Source organism: Suricata suricatta, chromosome 14, assembly GCF_006229205.1.
Source record: "Suricata suricatta isolate VVHF042 chromosome 14, meerkat_22Aug2017_6uvM2_HiC, whole genome shotgun sequence".
Lineage (NCBI taxonomy): Eukaryota > Metazoa > Chordata > Mammalia > Carnivora > Herpestidae > Suricata > Suricata suricatta.
In genome coordinates this window covers 60970246-60989883 of record NC_043713.1, presented here as the reverse complement: position 1 = coordinate 60989883, position 19638 = coordinate 60970246, and the positions used below count along the sequence as shown (strand labels likewise).

Genomic DNA, 19638 nt, shown 5'->3' with positions numbered 1-19638 from the left:
TGAGCCACCCAGGCACCTCTAAAGTGCCATCTAAAAGAACAAAATACCTGGGAATAAATTTAACCAAAGTGAAACACTTACACACTGAACACTACAAAATGTTGCTGAAAAAAATTAAAGACTTAAGTAAATGGCAAAGCATCTTGTGTTCATGGAAAAGAAGTCTCGGTATTCTCAAGATGTCAACACTACCTAGGGATCTACAATTCAACACAATCGCTATCAAAATTCTAACATTTTTGCAGAAATGGAAAAGCTGATCTTCCAAATCACATGGAATTGCAAGACACCTTGAATAGCTAAAACAATCTTGAAAAAGAACAAAGTTGTAAGACTCATACTTACTGACTTCAAAAGTACTCCACAGTAATCAGTGGTATTGGCATACAGATAGACATATAGACCAATGGAACAGAACTGAGAGTTCAGAAATAAACACAGACATTTTTGGTCAAATGATTTTTGACAAGAGTGTGAAGTTCATTCAAATGAGGGAAGAACAAATCTCTTCAACAAATGGTGCTGGTACAGTTGGATTTCCATATGCAAAATGAAGAAGTTGGACCCCTACATCAAACTGTATACACAAATTAAAAAATGTATCAACAACTTACATATAAGAGCTATAACCATAAAACTCTTAGAAGAAAACAAGCTCCCTTCATGACCTTGAATTTGGTAAAAGATTCTTAGATATGAAATCAAAAGCATGAGCAAGCAAAAGAAAAACTAGGCAAGTTGGATTTCATCAAAATTAAGAATTTGCATTGGACACCTGTGTGGCTTACTCAGTTAAGCATCTGACTTTGGCTCAGGTAAAGATCTCATGTTTCCTGAGTCCGAACCCCGCATCGGGTTCTCCGTTAATGCAGAGGCTGCTTCAGATCCTCTGTCACCCCTTCTCTCTGCCCACCCCCCCAATTTGTGTACACAATCTACAGAAGGGGAAAAAACATTTAGAAATCATACATCTGATAAGAGTTGAATATCCAGAATATATAAAGAACTCCTAATGCTCAACAACAAAAACCAAACAACCCAATTAAAGCATGAGCAAAGGACTTGAGCATTTCCCCAAAGAAGATATAAAGAATGTCCAAGAAGCATACAAGATGATGTTCAATATCATTAGTAATTATGGAAATACAAATCAAAACTTAAAAACTGGAAAGTAACAAGCGTTAGTGAGGATGTAGAAAACCTGTGCACTGTTAGTGGGACTGTAAAATGGTACATCCACTGTACAAAACAGTTTGGCAGTTCCTCAAGAAGTTCAACATAGAGTTATGACCCAGCAACTCTACTGTCAGCTATATATCCGAAAGAACTGAAAACAGGGGCATCTGGGTGGCTCAGTCGGTTAAGCATCTGACTTCGACTCAGGTCATGATCTCACAGTTCATGGGTTCGAGCCCTGCGTCACACTGTGTTGACAGCTCAGAACCTAGAGCCTGCTTCCGATTCTGTGTCTCCCAGTCTCTCTGCCCCTCCCCATTTCCAGCTCTGTCTCTGTCTCAAAAATAAACAAACATTAAAAAAAAATAAATGTTAAAAAATAATAGTAATAAAAAAACTAAAAGGTGAAGATAACTCTGATGTCCATCAACTAAAGAATGTATGAACAAGATGTGGTATAGTCATACAACAGAATATCATTTGGCCATAAAAAGCATGAAGATACATGCTACCATACGGATTAATGTTAAAACATTATGCTAAGTTGAAATGAGGCAGACTCAAAAAGATAAATATTGTAGATTTGCATTTACATGAGGTATCTAGAATAGAAATTCTTACATACAGAAGGGCAGATTAAAGTTCACCAGGGTCGCAGGAGAGGGAAATTTCTGCTTGGGGTGATAAAAAAAAAAAGTTTTGGAAACAGTCTAACAATTGTACAATATTATGAATGTAACACCATTGAACTGTACACTTAAATTGGTATACATATTCTACAATTTAAAAAAATACATCAAGACCATGGAGTTGTATGATTTAAATGGGTAAATTGTATAATATGTGAATTATATCTTAATAAGCCTATTTAAAAATAAGACTGTGGGCTATCCCATAAGGCAGCCACAAGGACTAACTAAAATATTCTCTGAAACCACTAGCTGAGGATTCTTCTTATTCAGTAGCTATTACTACATACAGAAAACTAAGGTCAGCATAATGACTAGGCTGGGACAGGCCTTGTCTGAACCACACCAGGGCACCAATTTCATGGTATTCTCACCCAATTTACACATTAAGGAAGAGGAATAAAAATCCTTTAAAATAATTTTCTATAATTCACAACCCAATGAGATCATGATAGGTTAGAAGAAAAATGTTATTAAAAATACAAGGACATTCAGGGCTCCTGGGTGGATCAGTTAGTTACGTGTCTGGGCTTGAATTCTACTTAAAAAACAGCAACAACAAAAAACAAGAACTTTCCAAAATTTGAAGGGACTTTCTAAAGATTCCTATTTTTTCATTTTTAAATGTATTTTTATTATTTATTTTTATTTTGAGAGAGAGAGAGAGAGAGAGAGAGAGAGAGCGCGCGCGCACGCACACATGAACAAGTGAGGGGAAAGGGGTGGAGGAAGGAGAAAAAGAATCTTAAGCCAGGCTCCATATGCCTAGTGCAGAGCCTGATATAGGGCTTTACCTCACAACCATCAGGTCATGACCTGAAATTAAGAGTTGGATGCCTAACTGACTGAGCCACCTAGGTGCTCCTAAAGATTCCTACTTTTGGTAAAGTACTATGGTTAAGGAAATACAAAAACAAAAAAACTTTTGGTATGGAAGAAGTGAACTAAATCAAATTCCTAAAATTAGATGCATAACCAATAAACATCAATGACAGAAGGATGAGGAAGAGCCCACCAGTCCTGATGAAAAGCTATGAGATTCAAGGGGTGCCTGGGTGGCTCAGTCAGTTATGTGTCCAACTTTGGCTCAGGTCATGATCTCACAGTTTGTGGGTTCGAGCTCCACATCAGGCTCTGTGCTGACAGCTCAGAGCCTGGAGCCTGCTTCGGATTCTGTGTTGTCCTCTCTCTGCCCCTCCCCCACTTGTGCTATGTCTCTCAAAAATAAATGTAAAAAAAATTAAAAAAAGAAAAAGAAAAGCTCTGAAATTCTTAAGAAGATGAATGTGAGCTCATGGGCATCTGACAAACCGTGGTGAGAAGGGGAATCACTGCTGGAATGTGACAGGAGGCAAGATAGGGTGGCCCTGTTACGTTAGGAAGCTATGACCCTGTACAGATCTCCAGAGCAGAGTTGCATGTTTGAAGATGATGACCATGTACAGATGTGCCATCACTGTGAATATACTCCACAGGTGACCCAGCCAGAAGAACTCACAGATCTGAGAGATCAGATCTGAGAGATCTGAGAAGTTGAAACTTAACAATTAGTACTACTAAAATCTTCATTTGCTTTGCAGACTTGATCTCAGTCAGTTGGATCGATGAAGAAACTGCTAATGTGAATTTAATTCTTACCAATGAAGCAGAACTAAAGTAGAAACCTGAGAATTCCAGGTCAGTCAGTGAAGGAAGTGGTGCCACTGGTCTTAGGAAGATTCAGAAAATTCAGAGGCCAGATGTAATCCCATGACTAGGGGTTCAAAATTGGAGAAGACATGGGGCGCCTGGGTGGCTCAGTTGGTTAAGCGACCGGCTTCGGCTCAGGTCATGACCTCATGGTTCGTGGGCTCGAGCCCCGCGTCAGGATCTGTGCTGACAGCTCAGAGCCTGGAGCCTGCTTCGGATTCTGTATCTCCTCCTCTCTCTGACCCTCCCCTGCTCACGCTGTCTCTGTCTCTCAAAAATAAATAAAAAACATTAAAAAAAGTTGAAGACAAACCAAGAAGAAATATGAACACAATCACAATGGGAGTAAACAGCAAGTATCCTGAGAATGCTGGTAAGTTCAAAGAACTCTGAGCATCATAAAAAAGAACATGTGCCAAAGATGAAAGGGTGTCCTTATACAGATAAGACAGACATCTAAGTACTGACCAAACACACTGGTAAGCAGGAATGAGAGTCCAAGTCTGGTCACCTGCCACAGATCATTACAACACAGGCCACTGGCAGACATATGAAGGGTCAAGTTCCTTGGTTTTGTTAAAACAGGGATGATGGCAGATTCTATAAACTGTAAAAGGTGAGCATGAAATTAAACCTGAGCAAAATTCTGAATGCAATTAGCAAACAGGGGTATTTGGAAGGCAGAATGGACTCGACCAAGAACAAGTCATGCCAGACTAACCCCAATGTCATTTTTTAGATAAGCAGTGTAGATAGGAAAGGCTGCAGAGGAGGACTTTAGTACAAAGATCCGGATGGTGCTTTTATGAAATCTGCAGTTAACATGAAACTGAGGGGGTGATCAATATGCTAGATGACATCATCAGGATTTTAAAAGATTCAGATAACTGTACAGATGATGTATGACAAAAGAAAAGAAATAAACAGAAATGCATCCTCTCTCCTAAAAAAAAACCTCAAGAGGGATAACTATAGGGCCACATGCTAAAGGTCAAACATTAGGCTAAGCAAATACAGGAAGGGGACTCAGTGATCTGTTTTTCCCTGATAGACAGCTAGAAGGAACCGCTTATGAGACTACGTTCTGTTCTAGAACTTCTACGAGGACAGACATTTGTTTTCTTCACCACTGAACTCCAAACTCCTTAACAAGGTCTGTCACATAGTAAGTACTCAATAAACCTTTGCTGGAAGGAGTGTTTTCTGAAGTACCCAAATTGAGACCACAGGGCCAATGAATTTAGACGCTGCAGAAAGCTTAAAGCATTAGGAAGACAGGCAGACTAAATGATCTTTCATCACTGAAACTTGCCCGTCTTCTCCATCCTGAGTCACTTTAAGCCTCACTTGCAGTAGGAGAAAATGTTATTCTTCCTCCACAGAATCTGTTCCACTGACTATGAGTCCTATAGACCCCTACTGTCACAAAAAAATTTTTTAACCCATACCACAGGGGAACGCTCCAAAGGTTCCATTTAGAAGTTTGGACACAAATTTTCATACAGCAAATATTCATGGGTGTGTAGCCCCAGAGTTAATTAAGTTCAGTGCTAAGTAAGTTCCTTCCTTTTCTTTTCTACTCAGGAGAGTACTGGAATACAACTGTGTGAGAATGATACTATTAGAGGGAGACATGAGCCATCTGCTCTAAATTATTTAAAAATCAATAAAAAGGTAAATTCCCTGCAAACTTTAGAACCTCCACCAGTTGTGCGAAATTGGCTGTTTTGTGCCTCAATGAAGGCAACAGAAGAAAACTGTTCATCTCCTCAGCCTAGCCCTTTGATGGTATGGCAACAACTTACTTCCTCAGCTTTGTCTTTTGTTCACTTTTGCCTTCTGTCCAACATAACCCTGTGCTCTCACCAACCTGCAGCTACTTAGTGGTGTTAAGTCTTGTTCAAGTAAGCTCTTCCCTCTGCCAAAAGTGTCTCCCTACATTACACCCAGCTAACTTTTGTTAATCCTTCAAAACTCACTTTGAAGGTCACTCCCTCCATTAAGGCTTCCTAGACCAATACTCACCTGTAACTTCCATCTCCTACTCCCTTCTCCACTCTCCCTCTACTCTGTGCTATCAGAGCACTTACTGCACTGCTGGTTTCTGTCTCTATTCTCTCACTAGGTGGTAAGGACCTTGGTGGTAGGATCCTACAAAATATCCCTCATAGGTTAGTTGCATGAATGGATGATTCATCAATTCTCAGAATGAAGGTGTCTTTTAGACTCAAAAGAATTTAAGTAACTTGCCCAAGACCACACCATGAAAAGCCAGGACTTGAAGGAAGATACATGATCTTTCCCTAACCATCTGTTTTTCACTGTGTTAGACAACTATAACTACAGGTATTTTATACTGGGGCATCTGGGTGGCTCGGTTGGTTAAGCGTCTGACTTTGGCTCAGGTCATGATCATCAGGCTCTGTGCTGATGGCTCAGAGCCTGGAGCCTGCTTCAGATTCTGTGTCTCCCTCTCTAAAATAAATAAACATTAAAAAAATATCTATATATATAATGACAATAGCACCCTTTCTATTGGTCAATGGTCTACTTTTGGAAAGGGCTGTATTGCTTCCCTCAACTTGAGAATGCTCTTGGAGGGTTGACCCACTTCTCAGGAGCCCTTTCCAGCTCTACTACACCAAGAGCATGGGAGAGCTCTGCTATATTCAAGGAGTGGGGACACTTACCTTAATCACCTCACATAGGTATCAAGTATTCCTTTTAAAATTAAATCCCAAGAACTCACTTCTTGAAAAGGTGAGCAAGAGAGAAAAATACATAAACACAAATCTGTTTCAAAATTTCTCTTTACTTGTATGAAAGTTCTTTTGAAAATCAAGTTTTATGGGAAAAAAACACAAAATAATTTACAAAATAAAGTTCACCCAAGCCCTCATCGTTTTCAGTAATACTATCAAGGGAAATAAAGAAGCTTCAATTACTGGCACATTTTGTCCTACTTGTTTCACCTTTCTTATTTTAATTTTAATCTTAATACTTTTCCTGGTAACCTAATTGCAAAAGTCTCAAGTGAGTTGTTTTTAACAAGATCACACAAGCACTAACTTTTAGAAGATAATGTAACTCAAAGGACTATTTACTTATGCTTCAGCCAAAAGTCTCATTTAAATATATAGAATGAGAAATATAATTAAATGGAATTTGGCAAAGGTTTATTTCTTAGGTCCCCCTCACACTCTCTCAGTGAAGCACCAAGGCAAGCCTTTGATGAGCCTTATACAGCTGGGGTAGCATCACAAGGCAGCTCAGGTGTGGGGGCCTCTCTTTGGGGTCTGAGAGACAAGAGCTGCATAATAGCCATGTATGTGGGTTATCTTAAAATACACATCATTAACTACACTCTTTCACCTCATCCTGGTCTAAGGCACCTACCCAGGTATCTGCTCACTAAACTTTAAAGTATACCCTTTATAGTATCTGGTCTTCCAAGACCAGACAAGACCCCTATGCACACTCCAGGCAATATACAGGAAGCATGGGCTTCTAAAATATGTGTACATCTTAGAGCTAGAGGTCAACAGGGAGGTGGCCTAAAAGGTAAGAGCCCAATTCTTGACTTACTCTACGGAGCTCTCAGAATTCTGACTTGGCTCCTCAACCCCAGTGTGTCTAACACATGCAAGTCACACCAACTCTGAATTCTAGTTCTCTACTCCTACGAAGAGACAACAGATGTGAAAATGCCTCAAAAGGCAGAAATCACTATGCAAACTAGAAAGCTTTTAGAGCCCAGAACACCCCACATTATTTTAGGGCACTGACGTGTGAAGTAGGCCAGAGGTGTATACCTGTGCAGGGGCAGGTCTATGTGGGGATGAGAAAGCTGGAAGACCTACTCAGCCAGGATTCAGTCTGGTTTCTTTCCTGTTCCTCTACCAAGAAGCTTGAAAACATGTGGGTCTTCCCCAGACCTGGTCCCTGCCACAAGCTTCAGATGCTTACTCCTTCTTCACAGCCAATGTGAGAGGGAGAAGTCCTCGGACTCTGACACAAACCTTCAGGTACAGTCCACTCAGACATTACTCCCAGTCCAGAGAAAATTGAGAATTACCAATGAAAAAAAACCACAGAACAAATCAATGCTAGCTTTTATCTGCGGGCAGGCTGTTCTGTGGTTTAAGTTCTGCTTTTTTGAATCAACAGGCTCCATTACTTCAACCTTCTGTCATGCACCTGGGCTGTCTCCCAACCCTGCCCTACTCTGACCATGGGGTGAACACACAAAGAACAATCACTAGCTTAATCTCAGTTTCTGACATATGTGCAATTTAATAATACTAAGAAAGAGCATTTAACTAATCATATAATAATAATGATAATATAATGATAATGATTATATTCAACTAATCATATAATGATTACCTTGTAGTTTGTGGCTAACAAAGCATTTTCACAACTTATCAATAAATAAAAGAGCTAGGATTTATGATACCAAACTCCATGCTCTGATATGTTAATATTAAGGGCCCATCTCACTGTATGCATTTTATATCTCAGCGAAAAATAACGCAAAAAATATATGGGACTGCTCTAAAAATACTAATTTAAAAAACTCCTCTAGTTTTCAAATCCTCTGTTCTTCCCTTGGGGTTTATGCTCATTTATGGTCACTCCAGGTTTATCAAACGTCTCATTAAACTTCTACCTTCTGTGATACATAGTTTTTTTTTTACCCTCAACTGGCTTATCAACAGTGGTCTTAAAGACTTTTTGCTAAGCACTGATGAGTCTTTATTTTTTTAAAGTTTATTTGAAATAGAGAAAGAGATTATGACCAGGGGCGAGAGAGGGAGAGAATCTCAAGCAGGCCCCACACTGCCAGCACAGAGCCTGATGCGGGGCTTGAACCAGAGTTGGATTTTTAACTGAATGAACCACCCGGGCACCCCCCTCCCCCGCCACTAAAGTTTAGTTTTGAGAGAGACAAAAAGTATGAGTGGGAAAGGGGCAAAGAGAGGGGGAAAGATAGAGAATTCCAAGCAGGCTCTCCACACTGTCAGTGTGAAGCCCGATGTGGGGCCCGAACCCATGAACTACAAGATCATGACCTGAGCTGGAATTAGATGCCTAACCTACTGAACCACCTAGGAACCCCAAAGGTTTTCTCTTCCTTCCTTCCTTTTCTTTTCTTCCTCCCCCTCCTCCTTTTTTTTAAGACAGTTAATGCGTGGTTTAAAGAATGTGACTTGGCAATTAAAATATTCAAGTTCTGGGGCCCCTGGCCGCCTCAGTTAGTACAGCATGTGACTCTTAATCTCAGGGTCATGAATTCAAGCCCCACTTTGGGCATGGAACCTACCTAAAATATTAAAAAAAAAAAAGTTCAACTCTATTTCATGCTATCATAATTTATAAAATCTCTAGTAAGTAAGGTCTGAGATATTTTAAACATTTCTCTGCCAAGCTGAAGAGGAATTCTAAGACATTTACTCATATTTCTCCTCAGTCGGTCACAATGTTAGAAATATAGAACTGTACAAGTAGCTATGTGTCTATCTGTATGCTGATTCTGTCTATAGATCATGAGTATTTATTAAACCATCATCTTTCCTTATTGGAAAGAACACCAACTACTGTGAAATTAAACCTAGGAGAGACTACACCTTGGAAGAAACAAAGAATGGGAAAGGACAAGAGAGTCACATGGGACACTGATAGTGGATCTTCCAAAATCACCCAGTTCTCTTATTCCCCTGAACAGAACTTTAAATCGGCAGTCATTACTTTGCAGAAATGAAATTAAAACTAAAAATGAAAACCAAATTGTCAAAAGACCCAAAAAAACCAGCCTTGTAAACTTTACCTCTAATGCCAAGGCGGTCTTGTCATAAGCACAGGGTACTCTTTTCTGAATGGCTTTTGCAAAGACAGGTCCATTCTGTGTGGATGGCAAAGGGTTGATTGCTGCTCCAGGAGTACTAGAAACTGAAGGTAGAGGAGTTGTGGTCTGAGGTTGAGCATATGCATGAGCAGGTTCTGGGATTCCATAACTGTTGGAATTCCTATTCCCGTGCTTTCCATGTGGTGAGGATCTCACGAGCTTTTCAACATAAGGGACGGGAATCATCCCAATCCGGCCATCCTTGTTCCGAGCACTCCACCACTGTTCTTCAGGCTTCTCTATTATCACCAGGATTTCACCCTTCTTAAAGGGCAGGTCTTCGGCATCATTCCCAGGAAAATCATAGAGAGTCCGTACATATTCCAGATTTTCTTCTGCTGTGGGCAGATTGGGTGCTGATACAGATCCCATTGGTGGGCTCGGATACCTTATGAGAGAAAGAACATTACTCTTAAGAGAAAAATCTTACTCTATACCAGTGTTTGTCAAACTTTTAAATAAACCATTCTCCTCTATAATGAATTATTTTCCTTGCTATGTTCTTAGTTATTAAGTTTTGTCATACTGTTTTATGTTCTGTTGTTTGTATTGCAACAGAAGTTTAGTATCCTAAATAGACCTTGTTAAATCACATATCAAGTGCGCGCACCCAACTCTAGGTTTCAGCTCAGGTCGTGATCTCACAGTGAGTTCTGAGTCCACATTGACACAGGGTAGCATGTGCTTGGGATTCTCTCTCTCCCTCTTTCTCTACTCCTTTCCTGTTTGCACACTCCCTTTCTTTCTCAAAATAAATAAACTTAAAAAAAAAAATCAAAAACAAAAGAGGAAAAAAAATCCCATAGTTCCTGTCCTATCATAGCTAAAATTCTCCTTTTCTTTTTATCCCCTCTCACTGGCCAAGTTTATGGATTTCTTAAAAGTGTTTTGTGTATGCCTATGGCAATTTTTCTGCCTAATCACACCACAGGTGTTTCCCGTATCAATAATCTACATGATCACTTACTTTTATGGCCATTTCATTCTGTGAGCTTGCAGCAATTTAGCATCCCCATGTTTCTGGATATTTATAGTTTTTCTTTCTCCCTATTTGATCATCAACATCATGAAGTCTTTTGAACTATTTTCTCCATGTTAAGATTTTTTGTAAAACCTAGATTTCCAGATTAAAAACCCAAGCATTTTCATGGTCCTTGGTACACACTGCCACATTACTTTCCAAAAGGCAGCCTTCATAATTTGGTAAAGCTTATATTTTTTAAATGTTCATTTATTTATTTATTGAGAAAGGAAGAGAGAATTAGAAGCAGGCTCTAAACTTTCAGCCCAGAGCCCAACTCAGGGCTTGAACTCATGGAATGCAAGACTATGACCTGGGCCAAAACCAGGAGTCAGACACTCAACAGACTGAGCCACCCAGGTGCACCCCAAAACTTGTATCTTTTTAAATGTAAATGACTTGCTTAATATAGTATGTTGACTACTGAATTAACAATAATATATTATACAATAGTGATTAGGAGATAACAATACTAATAGCAATAGTAATAGAGTTGACATTTATTATCTATGCCAGGTACTGTTTGCAGTCTATATAAACTTTAATTTAATCTTCTCATCAATCCTGTGAGTATCTCCATTTTACAGATGAGGAAGCCAATGCCAACTCAGGGTTAGATTTGTACTCAGGCAGTCTTATTCTAGAGTCCTCACTCATAACCTCTAAGCTAGTCAGCCTCAGAAATAAAGCCTGAATCTTTTGAGTGTATGGGAATTAATGTTAGATTATATGTGAAACATGCATAACAGTTCCTGGCTGTTACTGAGCATCCAATTAGCTCCCCACCCCCACCTTCCTTAAGGTACACCCTGCTCTTATTTCAAAAGTCACAAGACAATCTGTGAAGTCTGCATGGTACTATGTAAATCTCAGATACTTCTAAAAAGCACAATCAGCTCCATCTCGACCCCCCTCCAAGGGTATTTTCATTGTCTGTATAGTTAAAAGTTAAAAGCAGGGGCGCCTAGGTGGCTTAGTCAGTTAAGCATCCGACTTCAACTCAGGTCATGATCTCACAGTCCATGGGTTTGAACCCCATGCCGGGCTCCATACTGACAGTTCAGAGCCTGGAGTCTGCTTCCAATTCTGTGTCTCCAGCTCTCTCTGCCCCTCCCCAGCTCGCTCACTCTCTTGATCTCAAAAAATAAAGACATAAAAAATTTTTTTAAAAAGTTAAAAGCAGTTAGTTCTACAACAAATTGTGAAGACACTAGTATAGTTTCAGAGGGGATTAACACAAATAATAAAGTTCATCTACCCAGGTATTCACTGGACTATGTACTAAGAACTTGGAAGAGAATGTAGTAAAACCACGTTCTTGCTCTTAAAAGACTGCCAATTTAATATAGGCAGAGCCTGGAATGCAACCAAAGCACAAGTGTAATTAATGTGCGTCATGACAAAAGTTGATATAGTCGAAGAGTATTTAAAGGAAAGAGTGAGTTCTATTAAGGGGCAGAACAAGCAAGGAGCTGATGAATAAAAGCCGAAGACTAACTCCCTTTGAAGTTGAAAGATTTTGTTAAAGACAGGTTTACATATTTTAGTTTTGCATCAGAAAAAAACTAGAGACCCAAGGGTACAAATACCCTTGGGTCCCCAGCCTCCCCACACCTCACAGGGCACACTGCTCATTTCTTATAAGCACAGCCCAGGAACTTTGCTGGCAAGGCCCTTGAGGCTGAGAAACTTCTGTAAATGGTTGGTACACATTTAAGGCATTGCAGGTTATACGTGTGGCTACGATGGGGTGCCTGGGTGGCTCAGTCGGTTGAGCGTCCGGCTTTGGCTCAGGTCATGATATCCCGGTTGGTGGGTTCGAGCCCCGTGTCGGGCTCTGTACTGATAGCTAGCTCAGAGCCTGGAGCCTGCTTCAGATTCTGTGTCTCCCCCTCTCTCTAACCCTCCCCTGTTCGCACTCTCTCTGTCTCTCAAAAAAACAAACAAACAAAAAACATATGGCTATGTTGTGTATTCCTTTTTAATACTTTTGGAAAATATGATAACCATTCTTAGCTTAAGAATGCTATACAAAACCTAGTCTGGCCTAGGCATCTGCAAACTGGCCTCTGGGCCATTCAGTCTACTACATGGTTTTGTAAATGAATAAGCCAAACTCATTCTTTTAAGTACTGTCTATGACTACTTTTGTGCTATTTAAGGGCATAGTTGAGAAACTGTGGCAGAAACTATGTGGCCTACAAAGCTTAAAATATTTATTATTATCTGGCTCCTTACTGAAAGTTTGCTGATTCTTTGTCTAGATCACTTGGTTAACAGAGCAGAGTGTTTTCAACTTTCAACACTTCTCTGGCAAGGGGGATATATGCAAATCTGGCAAGATGGAGGATAGCTTCTACTTTCTCCACCATTATATTGCTATAGTGACCATGAGGGTGATTTCCTGATTCAGCACATGCACAGATATCTTAAATTTGACATCAAATCAATCTTCTAGCCACGTGTCTGATGTAACTTCAAACTCTTCCACCCTACATTCTCAAACTCATATATTCATCAAAATTCTCTGCAAATTACATATTAGTTCCACAGTGGACATGAAACCATGATGATGACAGGGCAGCTTATCTTGCCTTTTCTTCCCTTGCCCCACAGCTCAAAGATAATGTAAAATTGAAACAATTCCAGTTTCTCATTCTGATTTATTCCTTGATCAGAACTGTAAAAGAGCAGCTGTCAACTCTTCTTTAAATTTTATATGCAGAGTTTCCCAAGCCCATTCAAATACACTAGACCCATGCTTCTCCCTTGTGCCTACAGCATATTGATTGAGTAAGAAGGCTCTGGATGACTAACTGGAAATTGCCTTTTCCTATCTAATGCCAATGAACCCCCTCTCTCCTTTAGGTTAAAAGCATGCTCAGTTTCACGTATAAAGCACAGATAAAACATAATCTTTAAGTCTGAATGTTAGTATCTTCTAAGCTTAAAATTTCTTTCTTTATGCAAAAGAAGCAATACAACATCTGGGAGAAGAGTTTCAAAGATACTGATAATGTAGTTTTTTTAAGGAGTCACACAGGGGTGTCTGGATGGCTCAGGTGGTTAAGTGTCTGACTTCGGCTCAGGTCATAATCTCACAGTCTCTGAGTTCAAGCCCTGCACTGGGTTCTGTGCTGAGAGCTCAGAGCCTGGAGCTGCTTCAGATTCTGTGTCTCCCTGTCTCTCTGCTCCTCCCCTGCTGATAACGCTGTCTCTCAAGAAATGAATAAACACTAAAAAAATTAAAGGAGTCAAATGGCTTTTGAAGATTAAAAAAATTTTTTTAATATTTATTTTTGAGAGACACAGAGACAGACTGTGAGCAGGAGAGGGCAGAGAGAGTGGGAGACACAGAATCTGAAGCAGGCTCCAGGCTCCGAGCCCAGAGCCCGACATAGGGCTCGAACTCATGACTGTGAGATCACGACCTGAGCAGAATTCTGCCGCTTAACCAACTGAGCCACCCAGGTGTCCCAAAGATTTTTCTTATTATATGCATGTACATACATACATACTCTCTTTAATATACAAAAATATTTCATAGTAAAATGTTGGAAAACAAAACAGGTAAGAGAATCAATTCTAAGAAGACTGGCTAAGAACTTCTCTAGTGAAACAGTACTGAATACTGAGAACCTCACCCGGCATCCTTAAATATTCACACCATCACTTACAGCTCTCTTTCTATGCCTGTGACTGCCTCTCCCCTCCCTTCCACAGCTCCTTCTCTTCTATTCATTCTGTGGATTCCTTAACTTTCGACTCCCAAATGTACATCATTTAGCCCCCAATTCTCTTCTCAATAACAAGCCCATCAGATTGCTAAACTTGGCTTCCAGTAAGTATCCCAAAAAAGATTCTCCCTGCTGAAAACAATGATCCCCCCTCTCACCCTGATCAATTCTCATCACTGAATCATCCTTGAAGTCATACCTCCTCCCTCACCTTCTACATGCAATAGCCTAGCAACAATGGTTAGTTTCCGCTTTATAGTCCCAAAGCTTAGTTTAGCTGCTCACTATCCCTTCTCTTGTAACAGTCCTTCCTTAGTTCCCCTCCTAGACTCTCTCTCTAACCCAGTCGCACATCAGAGCAGTCTCTAAAAAGTAAAATTGGCCATGGCAATTTTCTTCTTTCTGCACCTCCCCTGCACATGCATGCTAGCTGGTGCGCACTCTCTCTCTCTCTCTCTAGAATAAACAAACATTAAAAACAAAAACAACTTTATTTTTTAAGTAGGTTCCATGCCCAATGTGGGTATTGAACTCATGATCTTGTGATTGAGAGTCAGATGTTCTACTGACTGAGCCACCCAGCCATCAAAAACTTTAGATAGCTCCCACTGTTAAATTTATTCACAAAGCATAGGAGGCCTTTTACAATCTGGTATTTTTCCTTCCTACCTCATTGACCATCACTCACATTAATTACAACTGTGCCCTTCCCAGTAGGCACTGCCACCACCTCTTCTTCCCTCTTTCTTACCTCTTCTTTCAAGCTTTCCCCTGAGCGGTCAGTTGATCATCCTTGCTTTTAAGCTCCAATGGTATTCTATTTTAACTTGTTCAATATACTGAGCTTCTTAAGAGCTAAAACCATGATTCACTCCTATTATATGCCTTGAATCTAGTACTGGGTTTTGGTGTACAGTAGACCCCAATACAGAGAAATTCCTGCTAATAAAAATAAAATGCCAAAGACATAGAGGAGCATTTCTCTATTTTTTTTTCTTCTGAAAACACAAAAACGTCACTCCAGTTCCTTATGTCTGGTTTAATTCTGTTATACAAAGAAATCCTGTATGCCACTTGGTTTGCTCTCCAAGCCTCTTCAGTTCACATCACTGTTCCACTCATGCTCTCAGCCGTCATTCCAGACTAGTTGCCACATGCTTAGTGGCCCCACCTTACGTGGTATGATCTTAGCTCAGACTCTAAAATAATCTAACTCCCACTAATAAGCACTGTCTCCTTTTGCTTATCAGGAAAAACTAAAATATTTTTAGCCTGAAGGAAACCTAGAAATAATCTAGTCCAACTCTCCAAGTCAAAAGAAAAATTCTGTCTTCGGTCAAAAAAACCAAATCTCTGTATTTGAGTCTACAATAAGAGAAAAAAAATCACAAATCAAATGGCTACCAGTACTTCACTTGTCATGGAACACAACTCTTAACTGGGCAAGCTTCCATTCCCAGCATAATGACAATGTTCTTGTATCTCATCTGAATCAAATTTAGAGAGTTTAAACTACTGGTAAGAAGAAAAACAAAGGTTTATTCATGGTGCCAGATTCTATGCTAATCAAAATTACTGGTAATCCTTCTCCCCCCATCCTAATTATAAAAGTCCAGATTTTAGTTCCCTCAAATATTTAGAACAGAGGATATGGGAAGAAGTGTGACCATGCTGTCCATGGCATCATCTGGTCCATGCAAAGCTTGGCTTCTGTTTCACAGGTGGGAGGCCCCTCCTGTGGGCACACAGATTAGGCTGGGCATCCTTTTCCAACTACTCTATCATATTAAACAGCATGGAATTTGCCTTAAAAAAAAAATCCCAGTACCAGCAACTTTTTCAAGAATGTGACAGGGATTATTTTGATTCAATGTTAGTTCTATGTTACCAAATACATGTGACGTGGACTGGTCAACTTGCCTCAGTTAAAAAACTTTACTTCTCATGATTTTTCTCCTAGCCTTCATATAGCTATATAAGCTAAGAACTGGAGATTTTATAAGCAAAGTAAGCTACACAAAACACAGTTTCTACACCACAGGAAAACGTATTTCATATCTAAACAATCCACTCAGGAACCTTCTGAAACATTCTGAGGTTAAACTGGAAATCACCTCCATTAAATTAAGAAGCACCAGCACTTACCTGAATATTAACTATAACTTAATGAACAGAATTTTAAAATGTTTATACTCAATTGGAAGTGAAAACCACCAAAGGTTTTGTTTACCAATGGTGATATAGAAATTACACTCACATGCTGGAAAAGAGTCCTTTATAAAGGGTCACTCAAAATCAACAAAAGCCACCTGACAGGACATGACACTTTTTTTTAATTAAAAAAAATTAATTTGGGGCCCCTGGGTGGCTCAGTCGTTTAAGCCTCTGACTTCAGCTCAGTTCATGATCTCACATTTGTGGGTTCGAGCCCCGCATCAGGCTCTGTGCTGACAGCTAAGAGCCTGGAGCCTGTCTTTGGATTCTGTCTCCTCCTCTCTCTGCCCCTCCCCCTCTCATGCTCGCTTGCTGTCTCAAAAATAAATAAAACATTTAAAAAATTTAAAAAAAAGTTTAAACCCACCACAGGAGTACCACAAATATAAAACAAAAAGGAATTAGTAAGATAAACTGAGAGGATACAAAGTTACAAATGTACCAATTCATTTTTTTGTTTATTTCTCTTTTCTCATCATTCCCCCTTCCCATCTCAACATCAATCTTAACTCCAAACAGTATCCTCTGAGCCAAAGCTCAAGTCAGTCTATATGATCTATGACATCTATATGTTATCAGCCACCAACATTTTGCACCTGAATAGCAGTGACAACCCCAGAGGACTCCCGTCTCAAATTCCTTCCATGGGACCCACTGTGCTTTAACTAAAATCCAATTTCCTTGGAGCACCTGGGTGGCTCAGTCGGTTAAGCGTCTGCCTTAGGCTCAGGTCATGACCTCACATTCATGGGTTTGAGCCCCACATCAGGCTCTGTGCTGACTTCTAGCTCAGAGCCTGGAGCCTGCTTCAGATCCTGTGACTCCTTCTCTCTGACCCTCTCCTCCTCACGCTGTCTCTCTTTCTCTCAAAAATAAATAAAAACATTTAAATAAAAAATAATAAAAAATCCAATTTCCTTATCTTGACCATTACATCTCATAACTCTTCTTATAGGACTCCCTTATTTAAGAACCATACTCCCTGGGTGCCTGGGTGGCTCAGGCAGTTGAGCACTGAACTCCTGGATTTTGCCTCAGGTCAAGATCCTAGTGTGCTAAGATGGAGCCCGGTGTGGGGCTCAGCATGGAGCCTGCCTAAGATTCTCTCTCTCTCCCTCAGCTCCTCTCCCTAGCTCGGGGGCGCGCTCTCTCTCTCTCTCTCTCTCTCTCTCTCTCTCTCTCTCTCTCTCTCCCTAAAACAAAACAAAAACTCTCACCACTCCCAACCCACTGGCTATCTTTTTCATCTCAGGACTACTTCGTGTAAGCTCTTCCTATGATTGGAAGGCTCTTCCTCTCCTCTTTGTCCAAGCTTTCCCAAGGCTTGCCTCTTCTCTACCCTTAGGTAACATCACACTTTCTCTAACCACACTAGGTCTCTTCTATTTTTGCATTTATTAATCTTGTAACTATTTTATTTATTTTTGTATCTTTTAGTTCATCTCTTCCACTAAAATATAAGTTCTCTTATGGTAAAAGTACGTCTGCCATCCACTCTTCTCAATTCCTATCACTGGGATATAATGCTCATAAATATCTGAATAAAAATGCAAAATTAAATGTTAAGGAACATTCCAATAAAAAATATCAGACTAGAAAACAAGCACCAGGGGCGCCTGAGTGGATCAGTCAGTTAAGCCTCCGACTTCGGCTCAGGTCAGATCTCACGTTCGTGGGTTCAAGCCCCGCGTCAGGCTCTGTGCTGACAGCTAGCTCAGTGCCTGGAGCCTGCTTCCAGTTCTGTGTCTCCTTCTCTCTCTGCCCCTCTCCCTCTCATGCTCTGTCTCTCTCTGTATCAAAAATAAACAAAACATTAAAAAAAATTTTTTAAATAAAAAAAAGAAAACAAGCACCAGTCCTTAAATTCTGAGAAAGTCATGCTGTTATAATTTTTCACTTAGCAAAATTAAAAAGCTAAGGGGCATGAAACTTTGGCCTTAAGAGCTCAACTTAGATGTCTAAAAAACTAAACCACTTAATTTACCTTGTCTGGATGTGAAGAGGCATTTTTTAAAAAATGTTAATTTATTTTTCAAAGAGAGAGATCACATGTGGACGGGGAAGGGCCACAAAGAGGGGGACACAGGATCTGAAGCAGGCTCCATGCTGACAGCAGAGAGCCCGTTTCAGGGCTCGAACCCACGAACTGCAGGATATGACCTGAGCCGAAGCCAGATGCTCAACCCACTAAACCACCTAGGTGCCCCTGGGTGTGAAGAGAATTAAACTAACTTGCTTTTGGTTTTACAGGATACCTGTAGTTTTTTCTCCAAAGGTTGAAAACATATTAAACCAAATCTGTGAATTTCAAGCTTGAAGGAGAAAGTCCAAAGATTAAAAAAGTAAATCCAGGATCTAATTCAACCAACACTGTGATCACCCTCTGATCACAATGGAAAATAAGAAACTAAATTACGGCAACATGTCTGGGGCAGAGAGCAAAAAGAGGGAGAAGGGAGAAACAAAGCTGCAGTGTAAGCAGGAGCGCCAATTATCTGATGGGCCTGGAACAGTAGTTAAGATTTCAATATGTGAGGAGATTAGGCAATCATGGGAAGAGCCAACAAGCAGCCCAGCCAACAGCTGAAGCAAAGGTACAAAGGTGTGAGAAGTAGCTACCAGAGACTGAGTTGCCTAGTGGGGCTGCACTAAAGGAAGAAAACAAGGTACGGGGTAGGGGAGAAGACAGGCATTAAAAACATAAAGTTATGTTTGGTATCTCGGAAGACACATGCATGAAAAATGTGGAGTTGTTTTTGTTGGTAATGTGAAGCCACTGCAGCATACTCCCTTTTCCCTCTAGGAGGGAATTCAACCATTTGCTCACACTTTCTGAAACAGCTGTATTTACAGTACCTGCCACTTCAAGGCAAGCACAATACCTTGCATATAACACGGCTTAATGCCTGAAATTAATGACATAATTCACCTCCATGAGTTGTAGAATTCACTCAAACATATTAAAATATCTCATTACAGTTGGTTCTAATATTCTCTCCAACCCCTTACAACAGAATTACGCTGTGCTCAAAGCTGACTCCAATTGCAGCATCTTTGGGGACCTGGAGATTTTACCAATCAGATTCATGGTGCCTATGTCTTTATTATACACTATTTGATTTATAATCACTTTATCCCAGTTTTTAAAGTCCATTTAGCTCAGCAGTTAATCTTACAGTCATTATACTGTCATGGCTTTGTTTCTTC

The 19638-nt window shown here is 40.1% G+C and overlaps 1 protein-coding gene across 1 annotated transcript in view; it reads right to left on the bottom strand.

Annotated features, from left to right (window-relative positions):
- Nucleotides 1-19638, bottom strand: part of CRKL (CRK like proto-oncogene, adaptor protein) — a 33861-nt gene that overhangs the window by 11942 nt on the left and 2281 nt on the right. The window contains exon 2 of the mRNA XM_029922600.1: nt 9382-9847. Within this exon, the coding sequence (XP_029778460.1) occupies nt 9382-9847 (466 nt within the window). The remainder of the gene's footprint in view (nt 1-9381; nt 9848-19638) is intronic.